The sequence below is a fragment of the Corvus brachyrhynchos genome, unplaced genomic scaffold (genome assembly GCF_000691975.1).
Source record: "Corvus brachyrhynchos isolate BGI_N302 unplaced genomic scaffold, ASM69197v1 scaffold114, whole genome shotgun sequence".
Lineage (NCBI taxonomy): Eukaryota > Metazoa > Chordata > Aves > Passeriformes > Corvidae > Corvus > Corvus brachyrhynchos.
In genome coordinates, this window is record NW_008238337.1 from 7,423,851 (window position 1) to 7,448,596 (window position 24,746).

Consider the following 24,746-nt stretch of genomic DNA (forward strand, 5'->3'; position numbering starts at 1 on the left):
GGGCGGATCCTTTGTGTGGCCCGGGCTGCACTCGGGACTTTTCCCCCCCCGTACGGACCAGCTACAAAAAAAGCCACTTTTCCCTGCAAACGCTGTTTTGTATCTTTAAGCAACAAAACTACAGCATTACTGCTTCAAGGCTGATTTACCTAAAAAGGATAAATCAAAGTAGGGCCATTTCTCATGCTATATGTACTAACCAGTTCACAGAACAAGTCCCAAATCTGACTGCAGTGTTTAGACACAATTCCTAAATAATTATTGAAAATATCTTACACAATTTATGTAAAACTACTTCTAAAGTGTTAATGAACATTTGCTGTCCTAATTTGCTCTGTTATTTTATAATTTGTGAGTGATATAGAGCTTTTATTGATACACTTACTTAGAAGGTTGCTTCTTTTGTCCTTCACTGTTATACTGGTTTGAAATCGACATCAGACACAAAATATTGTGATAATACATCCTGGTTTTGTCACCAACAGTATGTTTGTGGTTTTTTCATGTGTAACTTCAGGACATGAGAATCTTTTTCTAGTATTTCACTGATCTCATGTCTTTGAGGTCCCCAAATACTGCTATGAAAGGTAACAGTAATATTTTAATAAAACTTTTAAAACTTATTCAGAAGACCGCTGTTAGGCCTTTCCATCTTTGTGTTTGTCTCACTGGAACAACACATTTAATGATAGGGTGATAATTTGAACATAATGTCACAGTGCCGTGTCAACACATAATGATCAGGTTACTGAAACTGCTTTAAATCATTGCAAGCTGCCCTCAAAAACTGAACACAGTTTCAACTAAAAGCAGTTTCTAATTTTTAATTCCTTATAACAGGTTTCTCTCAAGCCATGATTTTAGTGATTTTTAAATTAGGTCTGCTTTTATTAATGTTAAAACAAACCACTTCAGAGCCTGCATTTAATAAACACCCACAGTTTGCAAAACAGCCATTCACATCACACTTCAACTGTCAAAGCTGAGGAAAAAGATCTCGTAATTAAGTAAACAGCTCGAGTTGATGTTGGTATTTGCTGTGTCAGGCCACCTCAAATTGCTAACACTGGAACAGAAGTTTGTCCCTCTCAAAGGGCCTATGAAAATACCAGTACTGTGACTCATTGGCATCCCATTTATGTGACTGTATAAATGAACTACTGCAGTAAGAAGATCGCGTGCTTCAGAAAACAGGTTAAATTTTTTGTATGTATGGGAACAGCAATGCTTCAGTTAGGATCAGATGAGGCACACACACAGATTTTTGAATAGAGCTGGAAAATTAAAATGCCTGCAGTGCTTTAAAAATGGAAAAAATAACCAGTTTTAGTTTTTTCATTGTGCATCTGTTTTCAGAGAATCATACTACTATGTCTTAAATGAATGGTGCGACAGCTGATTACTTGAGACACTGACACTACAGGGAAATAGACTTCTAACTTTTTATAAACAAAATAATTAATCCATTAATGAAATAACGTTTTCATCAAAACAATGCTCAAATTGTGGTTAAATTTTTAATCTAGAAGGTTGATGTGACCTCTGAAGAATTAAATCTGATCTGCTGTGTCTAACAAGTTGCAAATTCACCTGAAAATTTTCATCACCTGGACTTCTGATGAAAGACTTGTAAAACATGCACAAAAATCTTCCACTTTTGAATTAGAAGTGTACAGGTCCACCTGCTTGGTGCAATCAGGATTAACCGTAACACCATGAAGTATCATTAGCAACAAAAAAACCAGTTCCTAATGACAAGGAGATTTTCACATAGAAGATATCAAAGTCTGGACAGAAACTACCGCTGTCAACACAAAATACGGCAATCAAGCCCATAAAGACAAAACTATGAGCTTCCCAATAAAGTTAACAGGCTGCATTCATCAGAATGAAAATTAGGTGGAGCCAGTGGCTTTTTCATATTCTTCCTATGTCAGTAACTGCAGCACATACTGCGCTGTTCCAACAAGAGAAAGCTACTGCAAGACAAGTTTTGCTCAGCCTGCATTACTTTTATTTCAGTAAAGTAAGTTGCACTGCAGCTTTTTACTTTTTTTTTTTGTTTTGCATTGGTAAACTGGTATTTGCTTGCATTACATGTCTTTGTCTTTCACTTTTTGCTGCAATTTGCTCTCCTCAATCTAATCTCTGTCAGTCATCACTTCACAGCCATGGAAAGATGTCAAAAAGGCCCCATGAGCAATCTCAGATCAGTTCTTGAATGTCAAAAGAGGTGGTTGATTGCTACAAAAAATAATCAGAGTAGACACATCCTTCGGCTCAACAATATCACAGAATCTTGCTCTTGCCATTCACAGATTCAACATAAACTAAATTGTGCTGTCTACAGAATCACTATAACTTCTGATATTCCTGTTGGAAACACTTCAGCCATATGGTTCTCCCAAGTTTCAGACTGCTGGCAGAATTTTCCCAATAATGCATGTATTTTTCTAAAGACAATATTGCTTAAAGTGGGGTATGATGTCTAAGAGGTCAAATAAAAAGTAACAGCTTTACATTCAAATCTGGAAATTAAACCAAGAAAAAATAAAGCCAAAACCAAGTGACCTTCACATTAGAGACTGGACTGCACAAGCCATTCAGAAGGAACATTCTGCTCAGTTGCCAGTTGGACCTGGGCTGGTGCTATCCTGTGACTGAGGCTTCCCTTACTTGTTCTTCATATATAGAACAAACCTATTCCTATAGCTGAAAATCCTGCATTCCTAAATACACTCAATTTATCTACGGGGAATATTAGAGAAATAAAATAGTATCTATCTGGGACAAAATAGTAGTCTTCATACTTTGCTTTCTATAGGCCCTGTCATCCAAACAGTTCAGAGTTCAGAACACTTTTCTGAAATAGGCAATATTTATCTGCTCTTTAAAAACTTAAAAGAAAAAAAATCCTCTGAGTCAGCCTCGTGGCTGTTTGCACATCGTGCATCTCTACCAGTTAAACCACCCCTGCAAGTCAATCTTAGTCACTTCACAACTTGTAGTAGAATTGCACTGACAACTACTGCAGACATTCTGGCTTCTCCCCAACTGCTGTTGCATAGTAATTTTTCTTTATACACCGTGATGTTTCTAACTCAAAGCTGTGGTAACAAAGCACGCTTTGTTGTACACACTTTGTGTGAACTACAGCTAAGAAGCTGCTGCTGCAATCCCTTAGCCCAGTCTCCTCTATATACTGCTTGCAGCACGCAGACATCAATCAGGAGCGTAATCTTCGGCTGTCAAAAGTCCAGGTGTAGTTGCACTTATATGAGCAAAGCCGTAAATGTCAGTACCTTTGTTTTCCCTGACAGAGGCCAAATAAATTCTGAAAGCACAGTTGTGCTGCTAGGGTTGTTTTTTATGGAACTGCCATCCCGGGATTGCTTTGCCAGTCTAAACTCATGCACATTACAACAAGAGAGAACTCAGACTTGACTGGCACAATATATTGCTAAAGAAAACAGAAAAATTTGCAGCTGCCATATCACAAAGATAGTGATACAACACATCTATATATGCTACATCTAGAAGTACAGCGGGCCAACAAATGAAGATTTATGCAGCAAAACAATTGGTGCAGAGTACTTAATCTTCATGCAAGGTGCATTGCAGAGAGTTTTGCTCAGGTTAAATCCTTTACCTGTTGGAGAACACTTGGTGCATTCCTCACACACACCTACCTGTTGCGTTCCATCTGAAACCAGCCTAGACCCTGTGACCTGAGGCTGCCCTGAAATGTGAGCCAAGGCACAGTAAATGGGGACTATCAGGAAAACCATGTAAGGGCACTAATCAAACCAGGGTGATAATGCAGACCCATCTGTAATTGAGAGGACAGTTAATTCCTGTCTAAATGCCAGTCATTCCACTGAGACATGAGATACAGGAGATGGATAATGCATCTGACCAAGACCTGGCTTTATGTAGTTATTTTGAGCAGCTATTCACAGTAGAGATAGTACAAGGAGAGAAAAAAAACCCTAGCTTTCCCATTCACCTTTTTCTTGGACCAGTACATTCCTTTAACAGAGGCAAAAACCTCAGTCATTGAATACTAGTTATAATGTTGTACCACAAGAAGAGACACTACTGGCTCCATATTTTCCAGTTTATTATTTAATATATCTTAATTAACATCTGCAAAGTGATGTGGTTTTCTCCACCGAACAGAAGCAAGCAATGTGTTTACCCCGTCTGGCAAGTTACTGACCAAGGCTGGTTCTGTGCCTGTCAGGGCTGGTCTGTCAGGTGAGACACCATGGAAAACACTCCTGCATCACCTGAGGGAAGTTTGAAGGCACCTAAGTGCCTTAGCAGGCGCTGTCCTTCTTGGAGGCCTCAAAAAGAACAGGATCACAAACCAGAACATCATTGTGTGTTCTCTGTTCTCCCCTTCCTTTCTCCATCTTCTGATCTGTTTTCAGCTTTCACTCGTTTTTCTCCATTTATCTTTCTAGCACAAAGACACAAAAATTTATCATGCATCAGCAATTTCTTTTTTCCTCATTCACGTTGTGTATGACTTATGAATTGCAATTTTTGGTTATTCTACCTAATATTATAATATTTATTATTTCTCCTTCATCTGTGATCCTAAGTTCAGTGCTTATGTCTTCTTTAAAAGATATGGTAAATTTGAGCATGTCAATGATACTGGTTTTTTCATTCAGCTTCTAAGTTCTTGATACAAAATGTTACACAGATAATTTATATATATATGAAATATATTCAACATTTCTTCACTCTGTTCACCTTAACCTACATTTCACAGCATGAGTCATACTGATGGGTTTTGTAATTCTCTCAGTTCATGCCTCTCCAGCTGATTGCAATACTGATTCTATTTTCACCAAGTCAAGACTACTTCCTAGATCCTCAGAAGCTATGGACAAGACTTCTCTGCAGAAAATGAATCAGATGAAGAACATCAGCTATGTTCTATTACACCAATCTAAATGAAATAAAACTAACTCCTAGTAGCTAATATTCCATATAAATAGGAATGCTTGCTAAGCCACAAATGTGCATTAAGTTCTACAGGCTAAAACTGACATGTAAGATAATTTAATTATTGCCTCATTAATGCTTAGTATTTCATAGATTCATTTCAAAATTACTTATCTCCTTATGATATTATGAAAATAGTGTTCCAAGTCTTATCAATATTTAATCTTATATTTAGTTTGGTGTATTTCATTTGTCACAAGTATCAGTTAAGCTTTGAACATAGTGAGGATCTCCAAAAGCCCAACTCATCCTGTGCTCTGTTCAGGTGTGTCTTATTAAGCTACTACGAGGGAGATGAGACAATTCCACCTCCACTGCAGGGTCCATTATGGCAGAACATTAATGCAGGTTCTAGTCAGTGTAACAAGAGAGTCTCAGGTTTGCCAAGGATCCAGACTTTTTCCACAGTGAATCTGGATTCCCATCCTTCAGCAGCATTTTGTGAGGTTCCACTTTTCCCTAAGGAAGCACTGATTTTGCTCTTTCCTACCTTTCAAATATTTTCCAATTTCTTACCTGGATAAGACAACCATGCAATAGCATAGAATTAAAAAACACCCACAACACAACATAAAAAAATCCCAGAAAAATAACAGCACTCTTAAAATGGAATTAAGTACCAGAAACTAACTTACAGTTCCTTCATTGCAAATATACCATAAAAGATTTTACTTCATTGTATCATACCAAATTACAGGCAAATGCACAAAAACATATGTGCAAAAATGCACAAGCTAGTAATGTCAACAAAGACTGGTCACCAGGTTGACTTTATTCTGATTCTAGTTTTGAACACACATGTAAACAACAATTATGATACAATTTTAAGCGAAAAAACATAACTGAGTTTTCACACATTTTAAAATTTCTTCCACTACCATTCCAATAGAAAAAAACCAGGAAACAAAAATCTCTTGCAAATGTATGACTTTGAAGAGATGGTATCTATAAGCAAACTTAGTAAAATGCCATGCAATAGTTTCCTATGTACACTGTTTTCCTTTATATCCTTTAAAACTGGTATTTAAAATTCCCTTTTATTATTAAAAATACTTTTATAAAAATAAAACACTTTGTTAACTGTAGGTACAGTCTACTTTTTCCAGTAGATTCATTGCAACTCTAATTTGCACAGAGTAGATTATGCACTTCACAAATACCTTATCACTTTTATGGACAAGCACCACTTGCTGATATCTGCACAGCAGTCCTGATCCTGTTTCCACTGAAGCCAATGACAAAACTCTCACAAGCTTCCAAAGAAGTTAAAAAAGCTCACTTTATTAGCTACTCTGACATGATAAAAAACAACATCCGAGGTTTGGGCTCTTTCCTGTTTATTTTAATTATCAGCAAATCCCAGATCTAGAATTTTGATTCAAGCATAGCAAAATACATTATTATAATCTATATTTACATCTAAGCTCTGACTCGCCTTTCTTTGCCTATAGGTAAAAACTAAGAATAAATTTTCATTATTACAGGACTGCTATAAAAACCAAAGTTTATAAATGCTTTCAGCATGATACTGCATACAAGTATTTTGCTTAAGATAATGCCTTCAGAGAGAATGTCATGTTTAAATATCCACTATTTGTAAGTGGATATAAAAAAGTTTGCTATGCAAACTCTCAAAGCAAGCTATTGAGGCAGGGCTTTGTTTCTACGTATGCACGTGTCAAATTTAAGACAGCTATAGCTACTTCTTTGCATCTAAAAATAACAGTTAACATTTTTATCCATACAAATATAGGGTTTAAGAAGTCATCAAAAAATTAAAAAGGGCTGACCATTTCCTGCAGCTCAGAAGGACAGTCTGGAAGGCTTCGAGTTCTAAACCACGTACAACACAACACGGTGTTGTCTTGCCATCAGGGTGGTCAAAAAGTCATTTATATAGAACTGAACCAACCACCTGTGACTAGTGATGCAAGCAGTCCTGGTATCTAGAAGCTATTTAAATATGCAAATATAAAGAAGATATTTGACTAAATGCTGCTTTAGCATCTCCTGATACTTACAAATCTGGGAATGGCCTTTCACAGTACTTCACCTCAATGGAAAGTCTCATTTACTGCTGCCTCCGTTTTACATGTGCACACGTGAGAAATGCCCAAACACACCAGCTTGAGTACAAAAACACAGCTGCACATGTTCCAAAGAGTATCAAGAATCTGGCTACTTTGCAATAATTAATTGAAGACAGAGGCTTGTGAAAAGAATAAAGTCAGCATACCTGAAGGAAAAAAAAGAGTGGTGATCCCCTACTAACCTAATATTCAGTATTCAAAATAAGTCAAAACAGAACACCAATAGAAACAAAAATAGCTTAGGGTTTTCAAATATCCTGATATTATCTAGAATCTTTTATTATCACTGAATAATTGAAAAAAGCATGCATTTAAATAGCTTTTTAATTCACAGGTGCTAGAACATAGGAAGTACCTCTTAATACCCAACTTTCTCAGCAATTTAAGACTGCAACACTGCCACCTTACAACACATAACTATTTTTACTAAAAATCTATGAGCAGTCACTCTAGGCTGTAACCTATTATACAAATAAAGAAATGAATCCAAAATTTTGTATGTACAAAACAGCCGATACACAAAAACCTCATCTTCAGCTTGTGTTTGCAAACACGTTCCTATTCCTTACCTGCTTGCTGGGAAGAAAATAACAAAACCAGTATTGCTAATTAGACTACCAGGAAACAGGATGTCACAGCACAAATAGTTTTATTCAGGTCAAAGATAAGCAAGTCTGCTCCTATGGTTCTTTCAGTAAAAGTGAACAGAGACTGAACTAAATTCCCTACTTTGATTCTCAGATGAAGTTTTAGAAATAAGATGTATTGCTGTACTATCTATAGAAAAACAAATGTAAAGAATTCCCCCTCTCTGCCCTCCCCAGGCAGAACCATTGCACCATGGCACTGAAAAGCTTAAATGAGACTAGAGCACTTAATACTACCCAGATAACATACATTCATTTAATGCACATTGGCATCAGCTGTACAATCTTAACAGCATATGTTGAAGGTAAAGCAAAATTTGGTAAAACCTTCATATAGAACAATAAAAGCAGCAAATGTTTCCTGCCATTAGAACTAAAAAAAGTTTAAGTCTACTTAAAACATCTTTAAAAAAATCCACACCCACAAAGAAGCACTGACTTTGTCTTGGACAAAGATGGCCTTGCCCTGAAGGCAGGGTGATATTAAATAAAATATTTCTGATTGTAAGTTGCTACTTCATGTAAAAACACCATCTTCATCTGGTTTTCTCCAAAGCATTTGTGAGCTTGATAGGGTATGCTACCAGTTTATTTAAACTTTTGCTTTCCTTGCTATTTTTAGCTTGTGGAGGCTGGCACAAAACATTTACTAGAGCTTAATGGCTTGTTCTGTCATTGCTATTATTACAAACAATTCATGTGGAAAGTTGTTAACTGTGCAGTTTGAATTCATAGGTGCTTGTTTTCCACTGGTTGACATCAGCATTGATCATGTTGCGCTCGGTGAAAGTAACGTGTCCCTCGGAATCGACAAGAACGACTGTGTTCGTCCTGCAACAGTGCAACAGCACAAGGTTAAGCCTGGGGTCCATCATAAAAACTTCCAGGGTGCTATCCCTCATTCCCAAATGTTTTAACTCTTTTTTTTTTACCCCTGAGCACATCATCATCACACGAGCAGGGCAGAAATCATCCTGGCAAGTTCAAATGGGCATTTTCAGTCCCTTCTGTCACTCCACTGTCTTGATTCCCTGCTGCACTTGCAGCAGCTGACACACAAATCTGCTCATTGCAGAGTATGATAAAAGCTCAACTTAGTGCAAAGTGCTCCATTCAGAACGAAGTAGCATAAAACTAAGTGTTTCTTCACAGCCTACATGTACCGATAAGGAATATTCATATCAACAGTACTCTCTTCATTCCCCTCTTTCAAATCATCTGTCCATTAAGATTTAAACATTGTTAATTATAATCACAGGACACTGATATATGATCACAGAAAAAGGTTTCTCTCTCTAGGAACCTTCCAAAGGGGAAATCTGTTTTCATGAAAAGCACATGCCAGTTGTGCATCTATTCCACTCTGCCTTGGGTAAGCTGTCATTTCTCTATGGACACTACAGTAACCTTCCACAGAGGGATGACTGACAGTAGGAATTTTCCACCATGCTATGTGGTGGCCTTTCCCAAGTCACTTCACAGTTGTTCACTCATATAAAAATGCACTTAATTTCCTCAGAAGAATATGGTGAGCCCCAGTTAACAACCTCTGCTCACTAAGCCCTGTTGCTGAGGGAAAGGTAAGTGTGAGCATACAATTACAGCATTAGGGAGACTTGAAATGTGTGCTAATTCACCAGCAGAAGGTCAGTATTTCTACCAAGTTATCCCTGTTTCCTTTGAAATGGCTGGACTCCAATTTGTGAAGCAAGGGGAAGAAGGTGCTTTGTTACCATGTTAAGTCTTCATTAACCTATATTTAAAATGTTCTTTTAATACATTTTAAAGAAACCACTGTAAATACTGAGTATCTCTTTCTCAGAATACCAACTTAAAATACCTACAGCAGTGAGCATTCTCTGCTTATCAACTCCCATCTCTGCAGAGGAAATACTATGGCTGACCATGCCACAGACCAATCTGACAAAATTATTGGCAGACTTAGAGCAGCAATTCCCTACCAGCAGCAAAAGGGTTCACCAGCAATTTTGTCTCATTGAAGATTAAATAAAGATTTGCATTGTATTATTCTATTCTTCTTGCAGCTTTGGTGAAACAGTCAGAGCAGAGAGTGAGACTATCTCAGCAAAAACCGATGCACCAGTTAGGGGAGAAGTGGAAATACAGGTTCTTCTGAACAAGAGCAATAGGTTTTTAATGTATGAAAATGGCAGATCCACTTTACGATGCCATGTCTAAGGCAAACTCTGATTCAGGAATGCAGATGACACGATTCCTGCTTGTGGAGGAGAAACGTGTTCTGCGGTATCTCTGGTAAGATCAAAGTTAAAGGTGCTCAGATCTGCTACTACACTGGGGAAGCAGGAGAACTATTATCTTGTCTGGGACAGGTTAAAGCTGTGCTGTGCTCTCCATCAAAGATGAACCACAATGTGAGCTTCAAATGCTCTTCAGCAGCAAATCCCAGACACTCAAATACTGACCAAGGAAATACATTACTGAATTATACCAGATTAATATCTGAAAAAAAAAAAAAATTAAAGCAGTCACTATAGAACTTAAACTTACACTAGCACAATTTTGATTTGAGATATGCTTTCATCCAGTACACATCTATTTCTGGCAATGAATTTTTTACCTTGTTCCGTAACCTGGGCAACGAACACATAAAGCTGCATACTTGTTCAATATAGGACGGATATAGTCCTTCCCTTGGTCTTCAATTGCAGGGTCTGGTAATTGACTGAAAAAAAGTAGTAAACTAGTTTAAAAAAATCAAAAATCCTCCAATATTAACACATTCATCCCTCTTGAACTGGAAGGAATTCCAGGACATCCTTGAGATCACAGTCAAAGGAAAGGCTGAAGCAGAAGAGAGGGGGTAAAGGAGAAAAGCCCATCAGGAAAGAATGGAATTCTACGATTAGGCCAACCCCTGTAAGCACTAAATTTCTGTAATATGCACACACAAAGAGATCACAAAGTAATATGAAACAGGATATTTTAAGAAAGTTCAAAGCTAGTGCATTCCACATGTTCATATTTATTATGAAAAGATAATTTCATCTTCAAGTGTGATTTGGAAAGATTACAGGCTTAGTTTTAAATATTGCTTTTTGTAAGTAAATATTTCCCTTTTATAGTCAGATGGTTTCAGATGAGATCAAATGGAATTACTGAACATTAAGAGAAGATCATTTGACTATATTGTATCTTATACCTTCGTCTTTTTACTAGTAAAAAGTATAAAGTATAACAATTTTTTAAAAAATCACTTGATCTGATAGCAGATGAAAAAAGCAATTAGGACAGCTTAGCAGACTCTCCAATTACTACTCATTGCTCAGATGTCTGAGTTCTTATATAAACATTTATTTTGAACGACTGAAAAATGCCACATTCATGAATGCTGGCATTAAAATTTGCTGTTAAGTTTGGGATATTGGATCTATACACCAGAAACAGCTTTCCTTCAACTCTAATCACTTCCCAGACAGATAAAGGACAAGGTAAACATGGAAGTTACTGGATGGTGAGCAGTGATATGAATTTAGACCACAGCATCTCCTGTACCCTACTCCATGTCTGCACACTGAAGTGGTATCAACTTCCTTTCTTTCTGAACATCCAGCTGATGGGCTCAGGTTCACTGTGCAATCAGTTGTGAGTGCAGGAACCTTCCTTATCAAACTCATCTCTTGGGAACTTCCTTGACTGGAACTTCCTTGACAATTCCTACAGCTGAATTGTACAAATACTTCCTTATCTCCTTCCCCCACTTAGCCTGAAACAACTGCACTTTTGAGGAAGGCAGCTAGTTGTACTTTGAAAATGGCTTGCTTCTCCACCCTCTGTGCAGCAATACAGAACAGTAAAAGCTACTAACACAAACCTGCTCACCACCTGTGAGGGTGCTGAGGCCCTGGCACAGGTTACCCAGAGAAGCTGTGGATGCCCCATCCCTTGAAGTGTTCAAGGCCAGGCTGGATGGGTCTCTCAGCAACCTGGGCTGGTGGACAGTGTCCCTGTCCATGACAGAGGTTGGCACTAGAAGACCTTTAAGGTCCCTTCTAACCCAAATCATCTCATGATCTATTTAAACAAGTGCTTTCTCTAAGTGCAGTAACCAAACCTACCTGAACCTTCAAAAGGCTGACAGCAAGCAGCTTATACATCCCTAGTCATGCACTCATTGCCCTTACTAAGAGAAGTGCAATCTTTAAAAGAAAAGGGCACAGAGAAACCAGTGCACAGCTGATGAGTTCTAAGACTGCAGTAGTCTTAATTGTGTCTCCTGCTTAAAAATCAATACTGTTGAAAGTCAGACTTTGTGAGAACAGTACTTTCAATTAACATCAAGGTGAAGTGCTTTTTTCTTTCAAAACAGTTTCTATATGCATTTTTTAAATGGGTCATATTGTATTTTGAGTGAATTCCAGCTATCGTGTTCTTACGGCTCTTGATTATTCATCACTGTAAGAAGCTCCTTCACCAAGTCTTCTTTGGTAAGGTCTTGACTTCTCGTGACCACTTCTGTGAAAAGCTGCTTCCCATACTGAAGCTTCTTCCATGGTGTATCCAACAAAGAATTACTCAAGCCATATATTCCTAAACACACACAAAAAAGCCAAACAAAAAATAAACCAATTTAATTGGAAAGTGCATTCTGGTGATTTCAGTTGTCATTACAGATTTTTAAAAAAATTATAAAGTGTAAGTGATTCCCCAGGTAACCTTGACCTGCAGGTGTGCCATAAACACACAAGCCCCATTACTGAACAGGAGAATACAGCAGGCTGGGCTTACGCTGGGCTGTGCTTAAGCACTCCCCTGTGCTAATGCTCAGTACTTGGTTTCAGTTGTACTCTAATCCACATCTACAGCAGTTAGTTTTAATTTCTGGTTTGCTAAACTATGAAGAAGGCACAATAGAATTATATAATTTCTGCAACCTAGTCTTGTCCAGTTTAGCTGTATTAATTATAAGTTATCTTTGCCTCTGATTCTACTCTATGGAAAAACACTGCAAAGGAACATTGGATGACAAGAAGCACCTCTCTCTTTAGAGGCATCCCCTCAGCACAATCCAGACAAGAGAGATTACCAACATCATCTCTTCCTGAAGGCAGCCATGTGCACAGGAGTCTGTTGTCTAAGCACAGAGACCGGAACTATCTTTGGTACAGTCTGCAGATACCCAGTATTTGTGACTCAGTTTCTCATTACAATATGGCCAGATTTTAAATTTTAAAAAAAAGTCTGTATTAAAACCTGTTTTATGTTTGTAGTTGTACAAAATCTAACAGTTATTTCCAAGAATTTATGCTGTAATTGCTCCAGTAACAATTTGCCTACTGCCAGCCACATTTTGACCATTAACCTAAGCCCACAAAACAAGGCTCTGCCATCAACTGCTATCAACCAGCTACACTGCTCAGAGCCTTCCATGTGCCTGGTTCCACTTAAACTGCCTTTTTGATGATGAATTCTGGAGCTTTGCTCTCTCTAGCTAGCTAGCAAAGAACTAGACTTGAAATATTTTAAAATCAATCCACCTGCTAGACAGATTTTTTTTTTAAAGCCAACTCTGTCCGTGGGGGAGCACAGTCATAGTGTGACCTTCAAACTGCTGGGTAAGGGGAGTTAGGGTCAGATCCTTTGAAAACTCCGTTTCTCAAGACAGACTTCCGTCCTGTTACCAAGCAGTATTCCACTAATTGCACTGCAGGTGGGTACACTGGCACAGACAGAAACTTCTAATGAACTATTGATTCTTTACTGAAATTTATTAACAAAAACTTAAATGAATTCAAGGACATTGAAAAAAAATTTTTTTTAATGAATGTAAAAAAAAAGTCAGTGAAGACAATGCTTAAGTAGCTAAATTACTAGAACAGTACACAGCTATGCAAGAAAAAGTAATATCCAGACCCTTCTGAAGAAAACCTACCAGCATTTAGGAAAACAGGTTCTGGTTCTCCTTTGTTTCCATAGTAGCAAATTACATCTCCTTTGGTGGTACTGAAAAATATAAATACAAGTTTCTCCTTGAAAAGCCATCAGCTTCTGTATTTGATTATGCTTTAATTTCATGCAATCTTTGAGCACAGTAAGATGCTTCTCCCACTGTTACTCCGATGATACCAGACATTGATGAGTTTTATTACTTTCCTCCTCTCAAAACACTGTATTAGCTGCACCACTATCAAGAACTACCATTATCATTTTTAAACATAATAATGCAATAAAATTCAGTAAACCCCTGTAACTTCTGCATGGAAGTAGCCAGGCTTAATGACAAAAACCTGTATGTTTTTGATTAACTGGAGATTTAGTTGCTTGGGAGAAGGGGGCATGTGAAAACAAAGGAACTGTCCATCACAGCAAGTACCCTTTTCACCATCACCTCTTTTGAATCCTTCCTGCATTCTAAACCACTGACTGCTGTGGGCCATTTTAGATGGCAGAAGTGCATTTGAGGCCCACTTCCAGCATTGCTGCAGGGCAGAGTTGGGTTCTTTGTGCATCTCTTGGCTGTTTTCAGGTGACTGTAGTCACTGAATCTCTCTCTAATTGTAGGCACTGGCTGCAGCGCTCGCTCGCTCTTGTGGACAGAGTACAGGGAGGGTCTTGCACAAGGTTCAGAGACAGCTTCCAACATTGCCAACAACTCTTATTTGACAGAGATGGTATCAGCATATCCAAACAGCAGAGACTGAAGGAGTCACACTGATATTGACAACACAAACACCAAACCTACTGATAAGGGAAAAAAAAAGAAAGAGAGTCATCAATAAGTCATGTGTGTCCTGTGGGAAATGGACTGCCATTAGATGGCTCACTCTCAACATCCCTTAATCAGCTGACACTGAAAAGTGATTCCTCAGATCACTTCTGGTTGGTGGGGTTTGGCTTTTTTTTTTTTAATTTCCCAGAATACAGCAATGAGGTCTAATTCTGTATTTTCCCCTAGTGATTTACTTGCTCACAGTTACCAACAAACACATTCTGCCATAGTTCAGTTTTTAATTTGTCTCCCAATCTCCAGCTCCTTATACAGCAGATAAGACTTTTTTCAATTGGGAAAAAAAAAAGAAACACAAAACTTCCAGTTAAGATTGAATTTGGATTAAGTGGCATAAAACATAATACAGGAGAGAAGCCATTTCCAACTCCTCATTTTTTTCTTAAGATAAAAAGGAGTATCTCTGCGCTGATGCAAATCAGAGTATATCGAATGCAATCTCATTAATGATGTACTGGAACTTAAATTGCTCTGCATAACTTAGCATCCGCTACTCAAACCTTAATAACAAGCAAAACAGTCTTGATTTAGCTGTTTATATTCTTCTTGAAAAGCCATTATGAAAGACATTCTACAGTGTCCTTTGCAAGACAGCCAAATGAAGAAGGAAATATTAACTTATTAATTATAGAAGTCAGAGGAGTCAAGAAGAGGAATACAAAAAAAGCCCCCATAAAGCAAAAATAGAACTGTCTTTCTCTGTGCACTACTGTTCCTACTCCCAAAGCCATGAGAGCTTCCTGATACCACACAGAAAGATGATCAAGTTTTTCAGCACAGGCAGAAGACAGCAATTATAGCAGGCATATTGTGTACTCTTATTTTTATTGTTAAATATCATATAAGAAGACCCCGGTTACTTAATTTGCTATTTATCTACTGTTACAAGAAATGTGTAATTTTTCTGAACTTTCCTCTAGTGGCTTAAAGGACATTTATTTTCCTTATCTTTTTTCTTCTCATCCTTAGGACTCTTGTTCAATTTTATTTATGTTGATATCAAGACTTACTGACCACCGGAACTCTCCAGAGACAACAGCCCACCTTATTTTTTTTCAGTTAAGACATCAGCAATTACACAAACTATTGTATTGGTGCATTAAGTACTCTCTTTTCAAATACCTGCTGTAGAAGGTCTGTGAAGAGAAAAGATCAGAGCAATTGTTATCACCTGAGGTCTCACAAGACAGTGTTAGATGGAAAGGTGGACAAATGGCCCAAGCAAGCCCTGGAACACAGCTTAAGACAAGGCCTGTCATAGGTGAGACTGCATGCTCAGTAAGTAAGCACTGCTGACTTCCTTTAGAATGGCTTTTTATGTGAAAGAATATAATCCTCTAGCATGTCTTCCAAGATTTTTGTCACTAACAAATTCAGTAACAAGATCCCCTGGAGCTTCTCAAGAAGATGGGGAACACATAGGAACTGCAGGGTCACTAATTCAGGACATCCGTATCTTACTGTATCCACAGTCCCTCAGATGCGTGTTTTCACTCACCTCCACTGCAACACTGCTGCTGTCTTCCGTCAAGAGAAGACTAAAGCCTCCCAAGAGACTTCTGAAATGGGCAGACTTTCAAAATTTAGTTCACTGTGCCAGTTAGCTACTCTTTCTTTAATCATTTGGCTCTGCCTATTCCCTTCCTACTGTTTACAGGTACTCAGTACTGAACATCAAAGCAGAAGCCAAGATGAAAAAAAACCACTGTAAGCTTGATTGCAGCAATAGCCTCAAAACCCTGGCCCGTACTCAAGATTCTCTTCCCTCCCAGCCTTACAAGTATAGATACCAATTTCACTGGAGAAGTAATAAAAGCATAATTAAAGTGATGACAATAGGACCCAATAGACATATTTTTAAATCCCAGCCATAGCTGATGGCAGAAAGAAACTAAAATTATGCTCTTAGATACATCATTCTGTCAAAAAATGTAAGCAATAATAAATGTTCTAGGAAATATTCTAGGCAGCACAAATCTGAGTAGTAATAGAAGCTTCACAGCAACATGAAAGCCATACAGAGTTTGCCATAATCACTTCTTAATGCTGGTGAAACATAAGCAATGCCCTTCTGCATCCCTGCCCTGGTTCAACTTCAAGGTGGCTCCAAGTCATGTCCAACAAAAACGCAGAATGAAAGAAAAAGAAAAAAGTAGTGAGGCAGTAAAGCTCCACAGAGTGTGGTTATCACCAAGTGATCACTCCCCTGGGCACTGAGCTACAGACTGGGCACTCTGCTACAGACAAGGACATTGGATTGTTTTATGAATAATGTGCACATGTATTTTTTGTGCAAGGACAAAAGATGAAACTGGCAGCTTGAAATGCTGTACGGTCATTTCAAATAAGTAGTATGGTTTACAGATTCATTTTCTTTTCTTCAATCTTCATCAGCTATATCAGGAAACTCTTTCTGTTCTGAAGCTAAAAACAAGCAAACACCAAACCACCAACTATAAAGCCCAAACATATACCACATACTGTCAAATAAAATGGTGAAAAGAATTCTGCCAGATACAGCATACAAAGTCTGCCTTAAAACACTACTTTGATTTTGCTGTCAGTGTCTAAACATGTCTTTGGTCCTGTCCTAATATTTTGGGCCAGGCAGAAGGGCCAGAGGAAAGAGATAAAAAGTTTTTCAGAAGCATTTTTCTTTCTTTTGACATTGGACTGTCCATCCGTCCACTGGAAATGACTGAAGAGCTATGCAGAAATACCGCATTTTCATGAGGGAACCGCAAGAATCAAGACAAGTGTACTCTGCAAAAGGTGATATTGTATCACCTCTTGTGCACGAGAAGTGCATGAGAAGAAATGTAAATCAGCTTACAGAGCAATCCCGCTGCCTTGATCATCCATGTTCTTTCCACACCAGCATTCTGACCTTCTCCCTTTTTACTGAAAAGGCACCTAAATCCAATCTCTGAAGAGCAATCAAATCCCTCCCACCCAGCCAGGTCATGGTAACTACGCTGAAGGGAGAGCCTGCAGGTGATGGTATAATTTACTACATGTTCTCTGCAGGGATTGAAAACTGGCTGTGACAAGGGAGAACAAAAAAGCTCACCCAAAAGGCATTTTTCTGCAATCCCCTCCAGCTGACTTGTTTGTAAGGGACAATTTGTCTGTTCATCATGGAGAAAGTGATTCACTCCTGTTACACAGTGATCTTATTGCAGATAAACTATATGGGTTCTAACTGACAGCCTGTCAGAGACTCTACATTTGCTGGGTGGGTGACAAGAAGCTGCCAGTTTGTCCTTCAGGGCAGTCTGTATCACATACTTGTAAGGAGCACAAGTGAAATGCTGCCACAGCAGCCCTGACACAAGTTGGAGATACCCATTAAAGCCTAAGTAGGTGCAGCAGTGGATTTGTTGGACATAAACACAGGTTTCCCCAGAACTGAAATGATGTCCTGATCATCAACAAAAGCAGCTCACTGCCTTCAGGTATTACCACAAATGGAGAAAGAAGGAAACCTCCCTTGAATATTGAGCAGATATTTACTTAGAGACCAGCCCAGCCTCCGATAACCTTGTTCCTCTCCAATCAGACCTATGGATAGTCAGAATGAGAGGAGTGGCAACACTGCCTTCCTGGAAGCCAACTTTGCAGCTGCACAAGATTCCAAACAGACACTGTTTGCCACATGCTATAATTCGACATAAAAGTATGTTTAGCATAACTGGATAAATATTCATGACTCTCATACTCAGCAGGTACACCCAAGATGATAAACTGAAAAATGAGAAAAATGAAAGTACTAAGTAATTTTCCTAAAACAAGAAATCAATAGTATTCAAATTGACATCAAGAGATGCCACAGAGTAAATAGATTATTACACTATAAGTGTCAAAATCCATGCATGTTAAAAATAAGAGTCACACCAAGCTGTGGAAATAAACAATGAGATTTTACAACCCGTATAGCTTTTTCCTGCTCTCCTTCTCATATTACTGCACCTGTCATCTAGCATACTGTCATCATAATCACACAGAGAGAAAATAAAAATTTTTTTTCTGAAATGTGCACCTGAAGATTCAAATATTGTAAATCTCTCTAAATATGCTGCTTGCAGTCAGCAGGATCATGTGCTCAGGTATACCCCTTTCCACCAGTGCTTCATTTACACTTTCAATCTGAGTTGCCTCTCCATTTCACACACTCTAACAGAGCCAATAGCTGTTTGTTACACAATGGAAGAACGTGTTAAGAATAGTCCTCTATCTTTGTTTTGGACAGTAACATGGCCCAACAAAATAGCATCAACTACAATAACATTTTCTATTTACGCAGAGAAGTACCTCCCATTCATATACCACGTTTCTCTTAGGAGTAATTCTAATTTCCTAAAATGACAAGTTTACAAATCTTATTGAAATTGCTCTGCATCATTAGCTTGCCAAGAATTTCATTTCATCAGAGTATCCAAGGCTAAGGACACGTCGAAATGGAGAAGTTAATCAACACACACAGCTTTCAGAGTGGTACTCAACAAGGAATTATGACCTGTATCACCACGGAAAGACTATTCAATTGAGCATACAACTCTCTATCAGCCCAGCATGGAGGAATAAACAAACAAAACTAACACAGGAATTATTTCCTTAAATAATATCAATCAAACTTACTTTAATATCATCATACTAGCAGCCATTATGACTATTCTATTTACCTAAACTAAAACGAAGAGACTCAAACTTACTGCTTGCTAGGTCACACTTTGAATATCATGTTTGCTTGAAAACATCTATTTCTTCTGCTGCCTTTTCAGTTAAAGATAGCCTTCAAATTTATGCAATCTAGCCAGGCAGCAACATATGGCAGAAAGCACAAAAAGTCAAATCCTCTGACCATGGTAAAAATTAATTCAGGCAACTGAAAAATTTTGGAAGTCTCTGGTGGGACAATAAACTTTATAAAGTAGATAGTAAAAATACCAAAAAGCATCAAACTCTCCAACTCCCTAGCCTGCTTCTGGATTGAATTTCTGGAAACTTGTATGTTTACTTCTAAGCAGGTGCATCAAGCAGAAATACACTCACGTTATCTTCACAGAACTGACTGATAAGTCTGAGCCACCAGCTGAAGGTGGTTTAATACAGAAAGTGGAAAATGTAAACACAAGGCCAGTTAGTGAGAGGGTGCTAGAAATTATTTCCACTGAAAAGAGTAAACACTGTGGCCTTCTGCTTTAAGTGTATTCCCAGAAGCATGCAGAAAAGCTGAGTGGGAGAAGGCCCTGCACCATCAGGTTGTCGAATAAGATGAATGCTTTGCACCAAGTGGGCCAAAGCAGCAGTGTTCTCCTGGCAGTTCAGATGTGCTCCCGGTCATGCAGTGTGCATCCAACTCGGAACTGACACACGGCCTGGAGATGGCTTAGCCCTGGATTTCCATTCTTCTCCATCAGGCAGAATGCAAGGGAAAATCAGCAGATATACTTGTGCATAGACACATGCACATGCAGTGGAAAGGATTGCGCCAACCACATTGATTATAATCAAGCATCAAACATCCTTTCTCAGCTACAGAAACCTTAAGTTAATGTTTATTTGTCTTGTGCTGATTTTTACTGTTTCATGAAAGATTCACGGACACTCTGACAGGAACAATAGCTTGAAAGCTTTCAGCTGTTCTTATCCTGCTGCAGCATGTCAACTCTCTGAGAAAAAAGGTGTCTGAGAAATTATGAGCCAAGGTTTTGTTTTCTCAAAATACAAGCCCCAGAGCCTCCAGGGTAAAGACTGGCTATGGCCTATCAGGGAGTCGCAAGAAGTTTTGTGGGGAGCACTGGTTAGAATACAAGACAGCCCTCCAGTGTTTGAAAGACAAAAAAATAACAAAGGAAAGGAGGACTACAATAAAATTAGGACCTTGAATGCCAATTAGCAAAAACCATGAGCTCTAACTTTAGTTTGTGACGGGCTTTTGTATTGTTACACTTCGGTGCTATGATGTGTATGTACAGCACTGTTATTATCTTTCTCCCTCTGACATTTGAACTGTGATGTTTTGTAGACTTACTTCAAGTCAGCTGCTAATAAATTAAATCCATTGTAAAGATGTCCCTCTACTGATACTTTCTTCAAGTAAGAGTAGCTGTCCAGATCTGCAGTCAAGAAGTTTGTTACAAGAGCACCTAAGAAAGAGAAGTACATAGAGCAACTTGTATGTGTACGCTCACTATTCTGACAGGCCTGGTAAAATAAACAGAAACATAAAGATTCCTGTTGCCAAAAGGCTGTAACAGTGGAAAAAAACCCCAAACACAAAATAAACCAAGTAACGAACCAACCTTTAAAAGTCTTACATCATTGTACCATGTTCACATTAAGACCTTGACTTTTACTCTGAAGAACTCAGTCAAAAGCTCTTGGCCAAAAATTCTACAGAATTCACATTTACTAACTACTCTGGACTGGATGCACCTTTCTTCTCCTCCCACCTCACAAATTCTTTCTTGTCTTGCTTCATTTCCCCTATACATGACCCTAAAATGAATTACAAATGACATGGTCCATTTCTCTGTATGACACCTTTGTCATTGCAATATATTCCCAATCCAGTACCATATGACAGTTACAAACAGACCTATTTTTACTTCAAAAAACCCCACAGATGTGCTGTTTTGAGCATCCTCTTTGAAAAAGGGTTTTTCCTATTATTTCTGCTCCTCTGATTTATCAATGCAGAAGAAGAATCTTTTAGGCTACCTCCAGCATAATCCAAGTTGCATTCCCTAACACAGGTGTTTGAATATGAATATACACTTTAAAAAAGTCTGCTGTGATCTAAAACTAGGTCAATGCTTGGCTAGTTGTTCTGCCTGTTAATCAGAATTACTTTCCAGAGGAGACGGTGCTGCTGAATTTCTTGTCTGAATTCAACTTCAGGCTCTAAGCACTACATCTTGTTTTACTTTTGCCTCAAAAAATCATTATCCAAGTCAAGTTCCTCACATACGTACTCAAACTCATCAGTTCAAAAAATCTGTTTACAGCACATAAACATTCTATTTGTCCATAAAGCTGTGTTAGGAAAATTAATTTTGTAATCATCATTATTTTACTGGAACACCAGGCTTTATTTGTCCACTTTCTTTTTTTTATTTCAACTCCTTCATACCTCTTCCTTTTGCATTTTTATCAATCTTTGGCTGCATATAGTTTGTCAGGGCCGCCATCTTGCCTTTCTTACTGATTCCCAGCCATGTCCCACCTTCTTTGCCCTCCTCCATATCCAGACCTAATGGAATAAGTAAGAGTTAGGTTATTAAATACATTAAAATTAAAAAATGTTTCAAACTTACAACATGTTTTCCTTAGATGTATAAGGAAGAAGAAAATTTCTTATTAGAAAGGCAACACCATCACCCTAATAATAAAAAATCCGTGCCATGATTCCCTTATAAATGATATAAAAACCACTCAAAACAGCAGGACATACATACCACTAAGGATCTCATTGCTGCTGTCCCAAAACTCGGCCGATTTGGATGGTCTGTGGTAAAATTCATCCCTATTAGCTGCTAGAATAAGCCTGTAGAACACAAGAAGAAAAAAGACACTATTACTTACAAATGTGGAGCTTCACAGTACATGCAGGAGAAGAATCCAATTTTTTCCAGAGCATTAACTCATTTTAAGCATGAAACCATCCTTTATCTCCCATCTCACCTTTACACTCAGTGTAAAGGTCGACTGACATCTGACAACAGCCTCTTCTCTCACTGTCACTGACTCAGCAAGTCCATCTTGTGAGTGAATGAGGCAACCAGTATCTTCAAAAAATACTTACAACAGAAGACACTGAATTAAGATCACACAAACAACCTTAAGATTCCTCAGCACAAAGTTACAGCTTAATGAAAGAAAATTATTATTACTTTGAAATTATTTTTTTTTAAAAGTGTTTTTCATTGGTAGAACATCCTCACCTGGGGAGCAGGTAACGGATTTGGCTGATCCAAGTAAAGGTAAAAGACAACTGTGGCCCCAGGCAAGCCCTGTGTGGAAACTCAGGGAAGCAGGTGACTGCAGAAAGCCCTGCACAGCTCGAGCACAGCTCCCAAAGTCCTGCTCATCAGTACCCACAACATGATTTGCCTTTATTTCAATTGTGAGACAGTGAACGCTCTCCTTTCTCTCCAGCTATGTTGCTTAATTTAATTTTAATGAAATGCCATCTTTCAAAAGCCTGCAGATTTTCTTAACCAGTTTTCCATAACCTCAGTATCTTCTTCACTGTCAGTTTCTCCTACCAGCTGCATCTCAATTACATCTGCACAGCAGAAGACAAGTTTGCTACTGGAAACTGAAGACAGACCATACAATTTTAATTCTAATTTCTAGCCACAACACACAAGAATCAATCCCAATGACATCTCATTACTTTGTTCAGCATTCAGATGTACTGACATTTTCTGCACATTTCTGAACTTTCATGCAAATTCATCTCTTCCCTAATACACTGTTTTAAAAGAGGATTGTGAGGTGCAAGTTGCACATTAGAAAAATACTACAGAAAAAGAATCATTATCAACCATAGAGGAACTAGAAAAACCTGACACTTCAATGGCATCCTTTCTGTAAGGTAAGGTGCTTAGTATTTTGTCCAACAAAGATAACATCTGTTGGAAAGCAAACTACATGTACATTTTTATCTTTCCAATGCAAATATAATATTGTTCCTTTCAAACTTACATAATTTTGCTTTTTCTAGCTGATTCTAGTCTTTGAGCTATAGGCTTTCTGCTGGTTTACCCAATTTCTCTCTTATTTCAACACACTCCATTAACAGGATGCAGCCTCCTTTCACAGATTTTTATTTAAATGAATATCTCCACTGTTAAAAAATAGTTTGCCTGAAGTGCATTTCTCATCCCCTGAAGCTTCAATTATATTTTGCCTTCAATAATTCTTGACATGAAACTGTGGTTTGTTTATAGTATCTAAATACTAAAAATAAGCTAAGTCTTTCTTGTGTGATTGAATATTCCCATCTCAAGTTTAACGCAGACTCCTAAATTTAGCACAAGGCTAGTATACAAGAGCATAATAATAAAAACATCTTTATTTTGTCTTTTATGAAACATAATTATACTGAAAAGGAGCAATATTAAGTGACCCTCATCTTCTAATAAATTGCAAAAAGCCTATTCAGCTATTTTTATAGCTGAAATAATTCAACTGTATTAGGATTTACGTATTAAGATTTATTTTAATATCGAAATGAAAACATGAGAAATCATTCCATTAAAGCAATTTCCTACAATGCAATTCAGCTCCAGAAAAGAGTCTGTGATTATAGCTTTGAAGCTTGAAACATTTATTTATTTTTAAGATGCACACAGTACTATTCAGAAAGATGTAAAGGCAGCATATTACCTCTGACAATAATAATGAACTACAGTAAAGTGCTTGTTACACTGCACTAAACTTTACCACAGATAGGCCCCGAGAGACAAAACAGAACAAGTTGCAAAGGTACAGGCAGATGGATTTGTTAGTGTGTCACAAGGGTGAGCTCTTTGCTTAATTAGGTGCTCAAGAAAATTGGCCAATATATTGGTCTAGAAACCAGAGTCTACCTGGATGGAAAATTCTCCTAAGTGTTAGAGAGGACATGTTTTAGCATGGCCATTTTCTTCTAGCCAGTAAACTCAGTCAATGAAAAGCTGTTTGTCTTTTCAACTTCTAATGCTCATTACAAACACTTTCTTTTAGTTAGAGATGCAAAACAGTAAGGAAAGTTTAATTGCCTGCTTCCTGATGGACAGAGAAATAAATTAGTATGTCTGCAGGTACAGGAATCCCCTTTTGGTTGGGAAAACTGTTCCAAGACCTCATCATGAAATAAACAGAGCTACAGCACAGAGATGCTCAGACAGTCAAGAAAAATTACCCTTAGCAAGGACTAGTAGGGAGACGCCTAACTTGGCCTAATAGCTATAATAGTGCTTGGAATCAGGAGGGCCGGGGACCACTCCCAACTGATACTCAGACCTATGTCCTTCAGAAACCTGAGGCAAAGGTGAAAAAAACATAGGAACAATTTAAAAAGAAAGAACTTCAACATTCTCCTGAATAAAGAAAAGCAAAAAGACTTAGTTATGGAGTGTTAAGAAAAAAAAAATAACTAAAGTTATGTATCTGATGTTAAAATCTGACACCAGTAACACCATGGCCTGGCATTTATCACCCAAACAGATGGTTCAG

General features: G+C 38.0%; 1 protein-coding gene across 1 annotated transcript in view; it reads right to left on the bottom strand.

The window, feature by feature from the left end:
• Window positions 1–5,754: 5,754 nt before the first annotated feature.
• The window catches only part of TANGO2 (transport and golgi organization 2 homolog), a 28,659-nt gene continuing 9,667 nt past the window's right edge, over window positions 5,755–24,746 (bottom strand). Inside the window, exons 3-9 of the mRNA XM_008634098.2 lie at window positions 21,980–22,068; window positions 21,655–21,774; window positions 20,554–20,668; window positions 13,665–13,735; window positions 12,169–12,322; window positions 10,353–10,457; window positions 5,755–8,584 (exon numbers count right to left, since the gene is read on the bottom strand). Coding sequence (XP_008632320.1) covers window positions 8,464–8,584; window positions 10,353–10,457; window positions 12,169–12,322; window positions 13,665–13,735; window positions 20,554–20,668; window positions 21,655–21,774; window positions 21,980–22,068 — 775 coding nt within the window. The 3' untranslated portion in view covers window positions 5,755–8,463. The remainder of the gene's footprint in view (window positions 8,585–10,352; window positions 10,458–12,168; window positions 12,323–13,664; window positions 13,736–20,553; window positions 20,669–21,654; window positions 21,775–21,979; window positions 22,069–24,746) is intronic.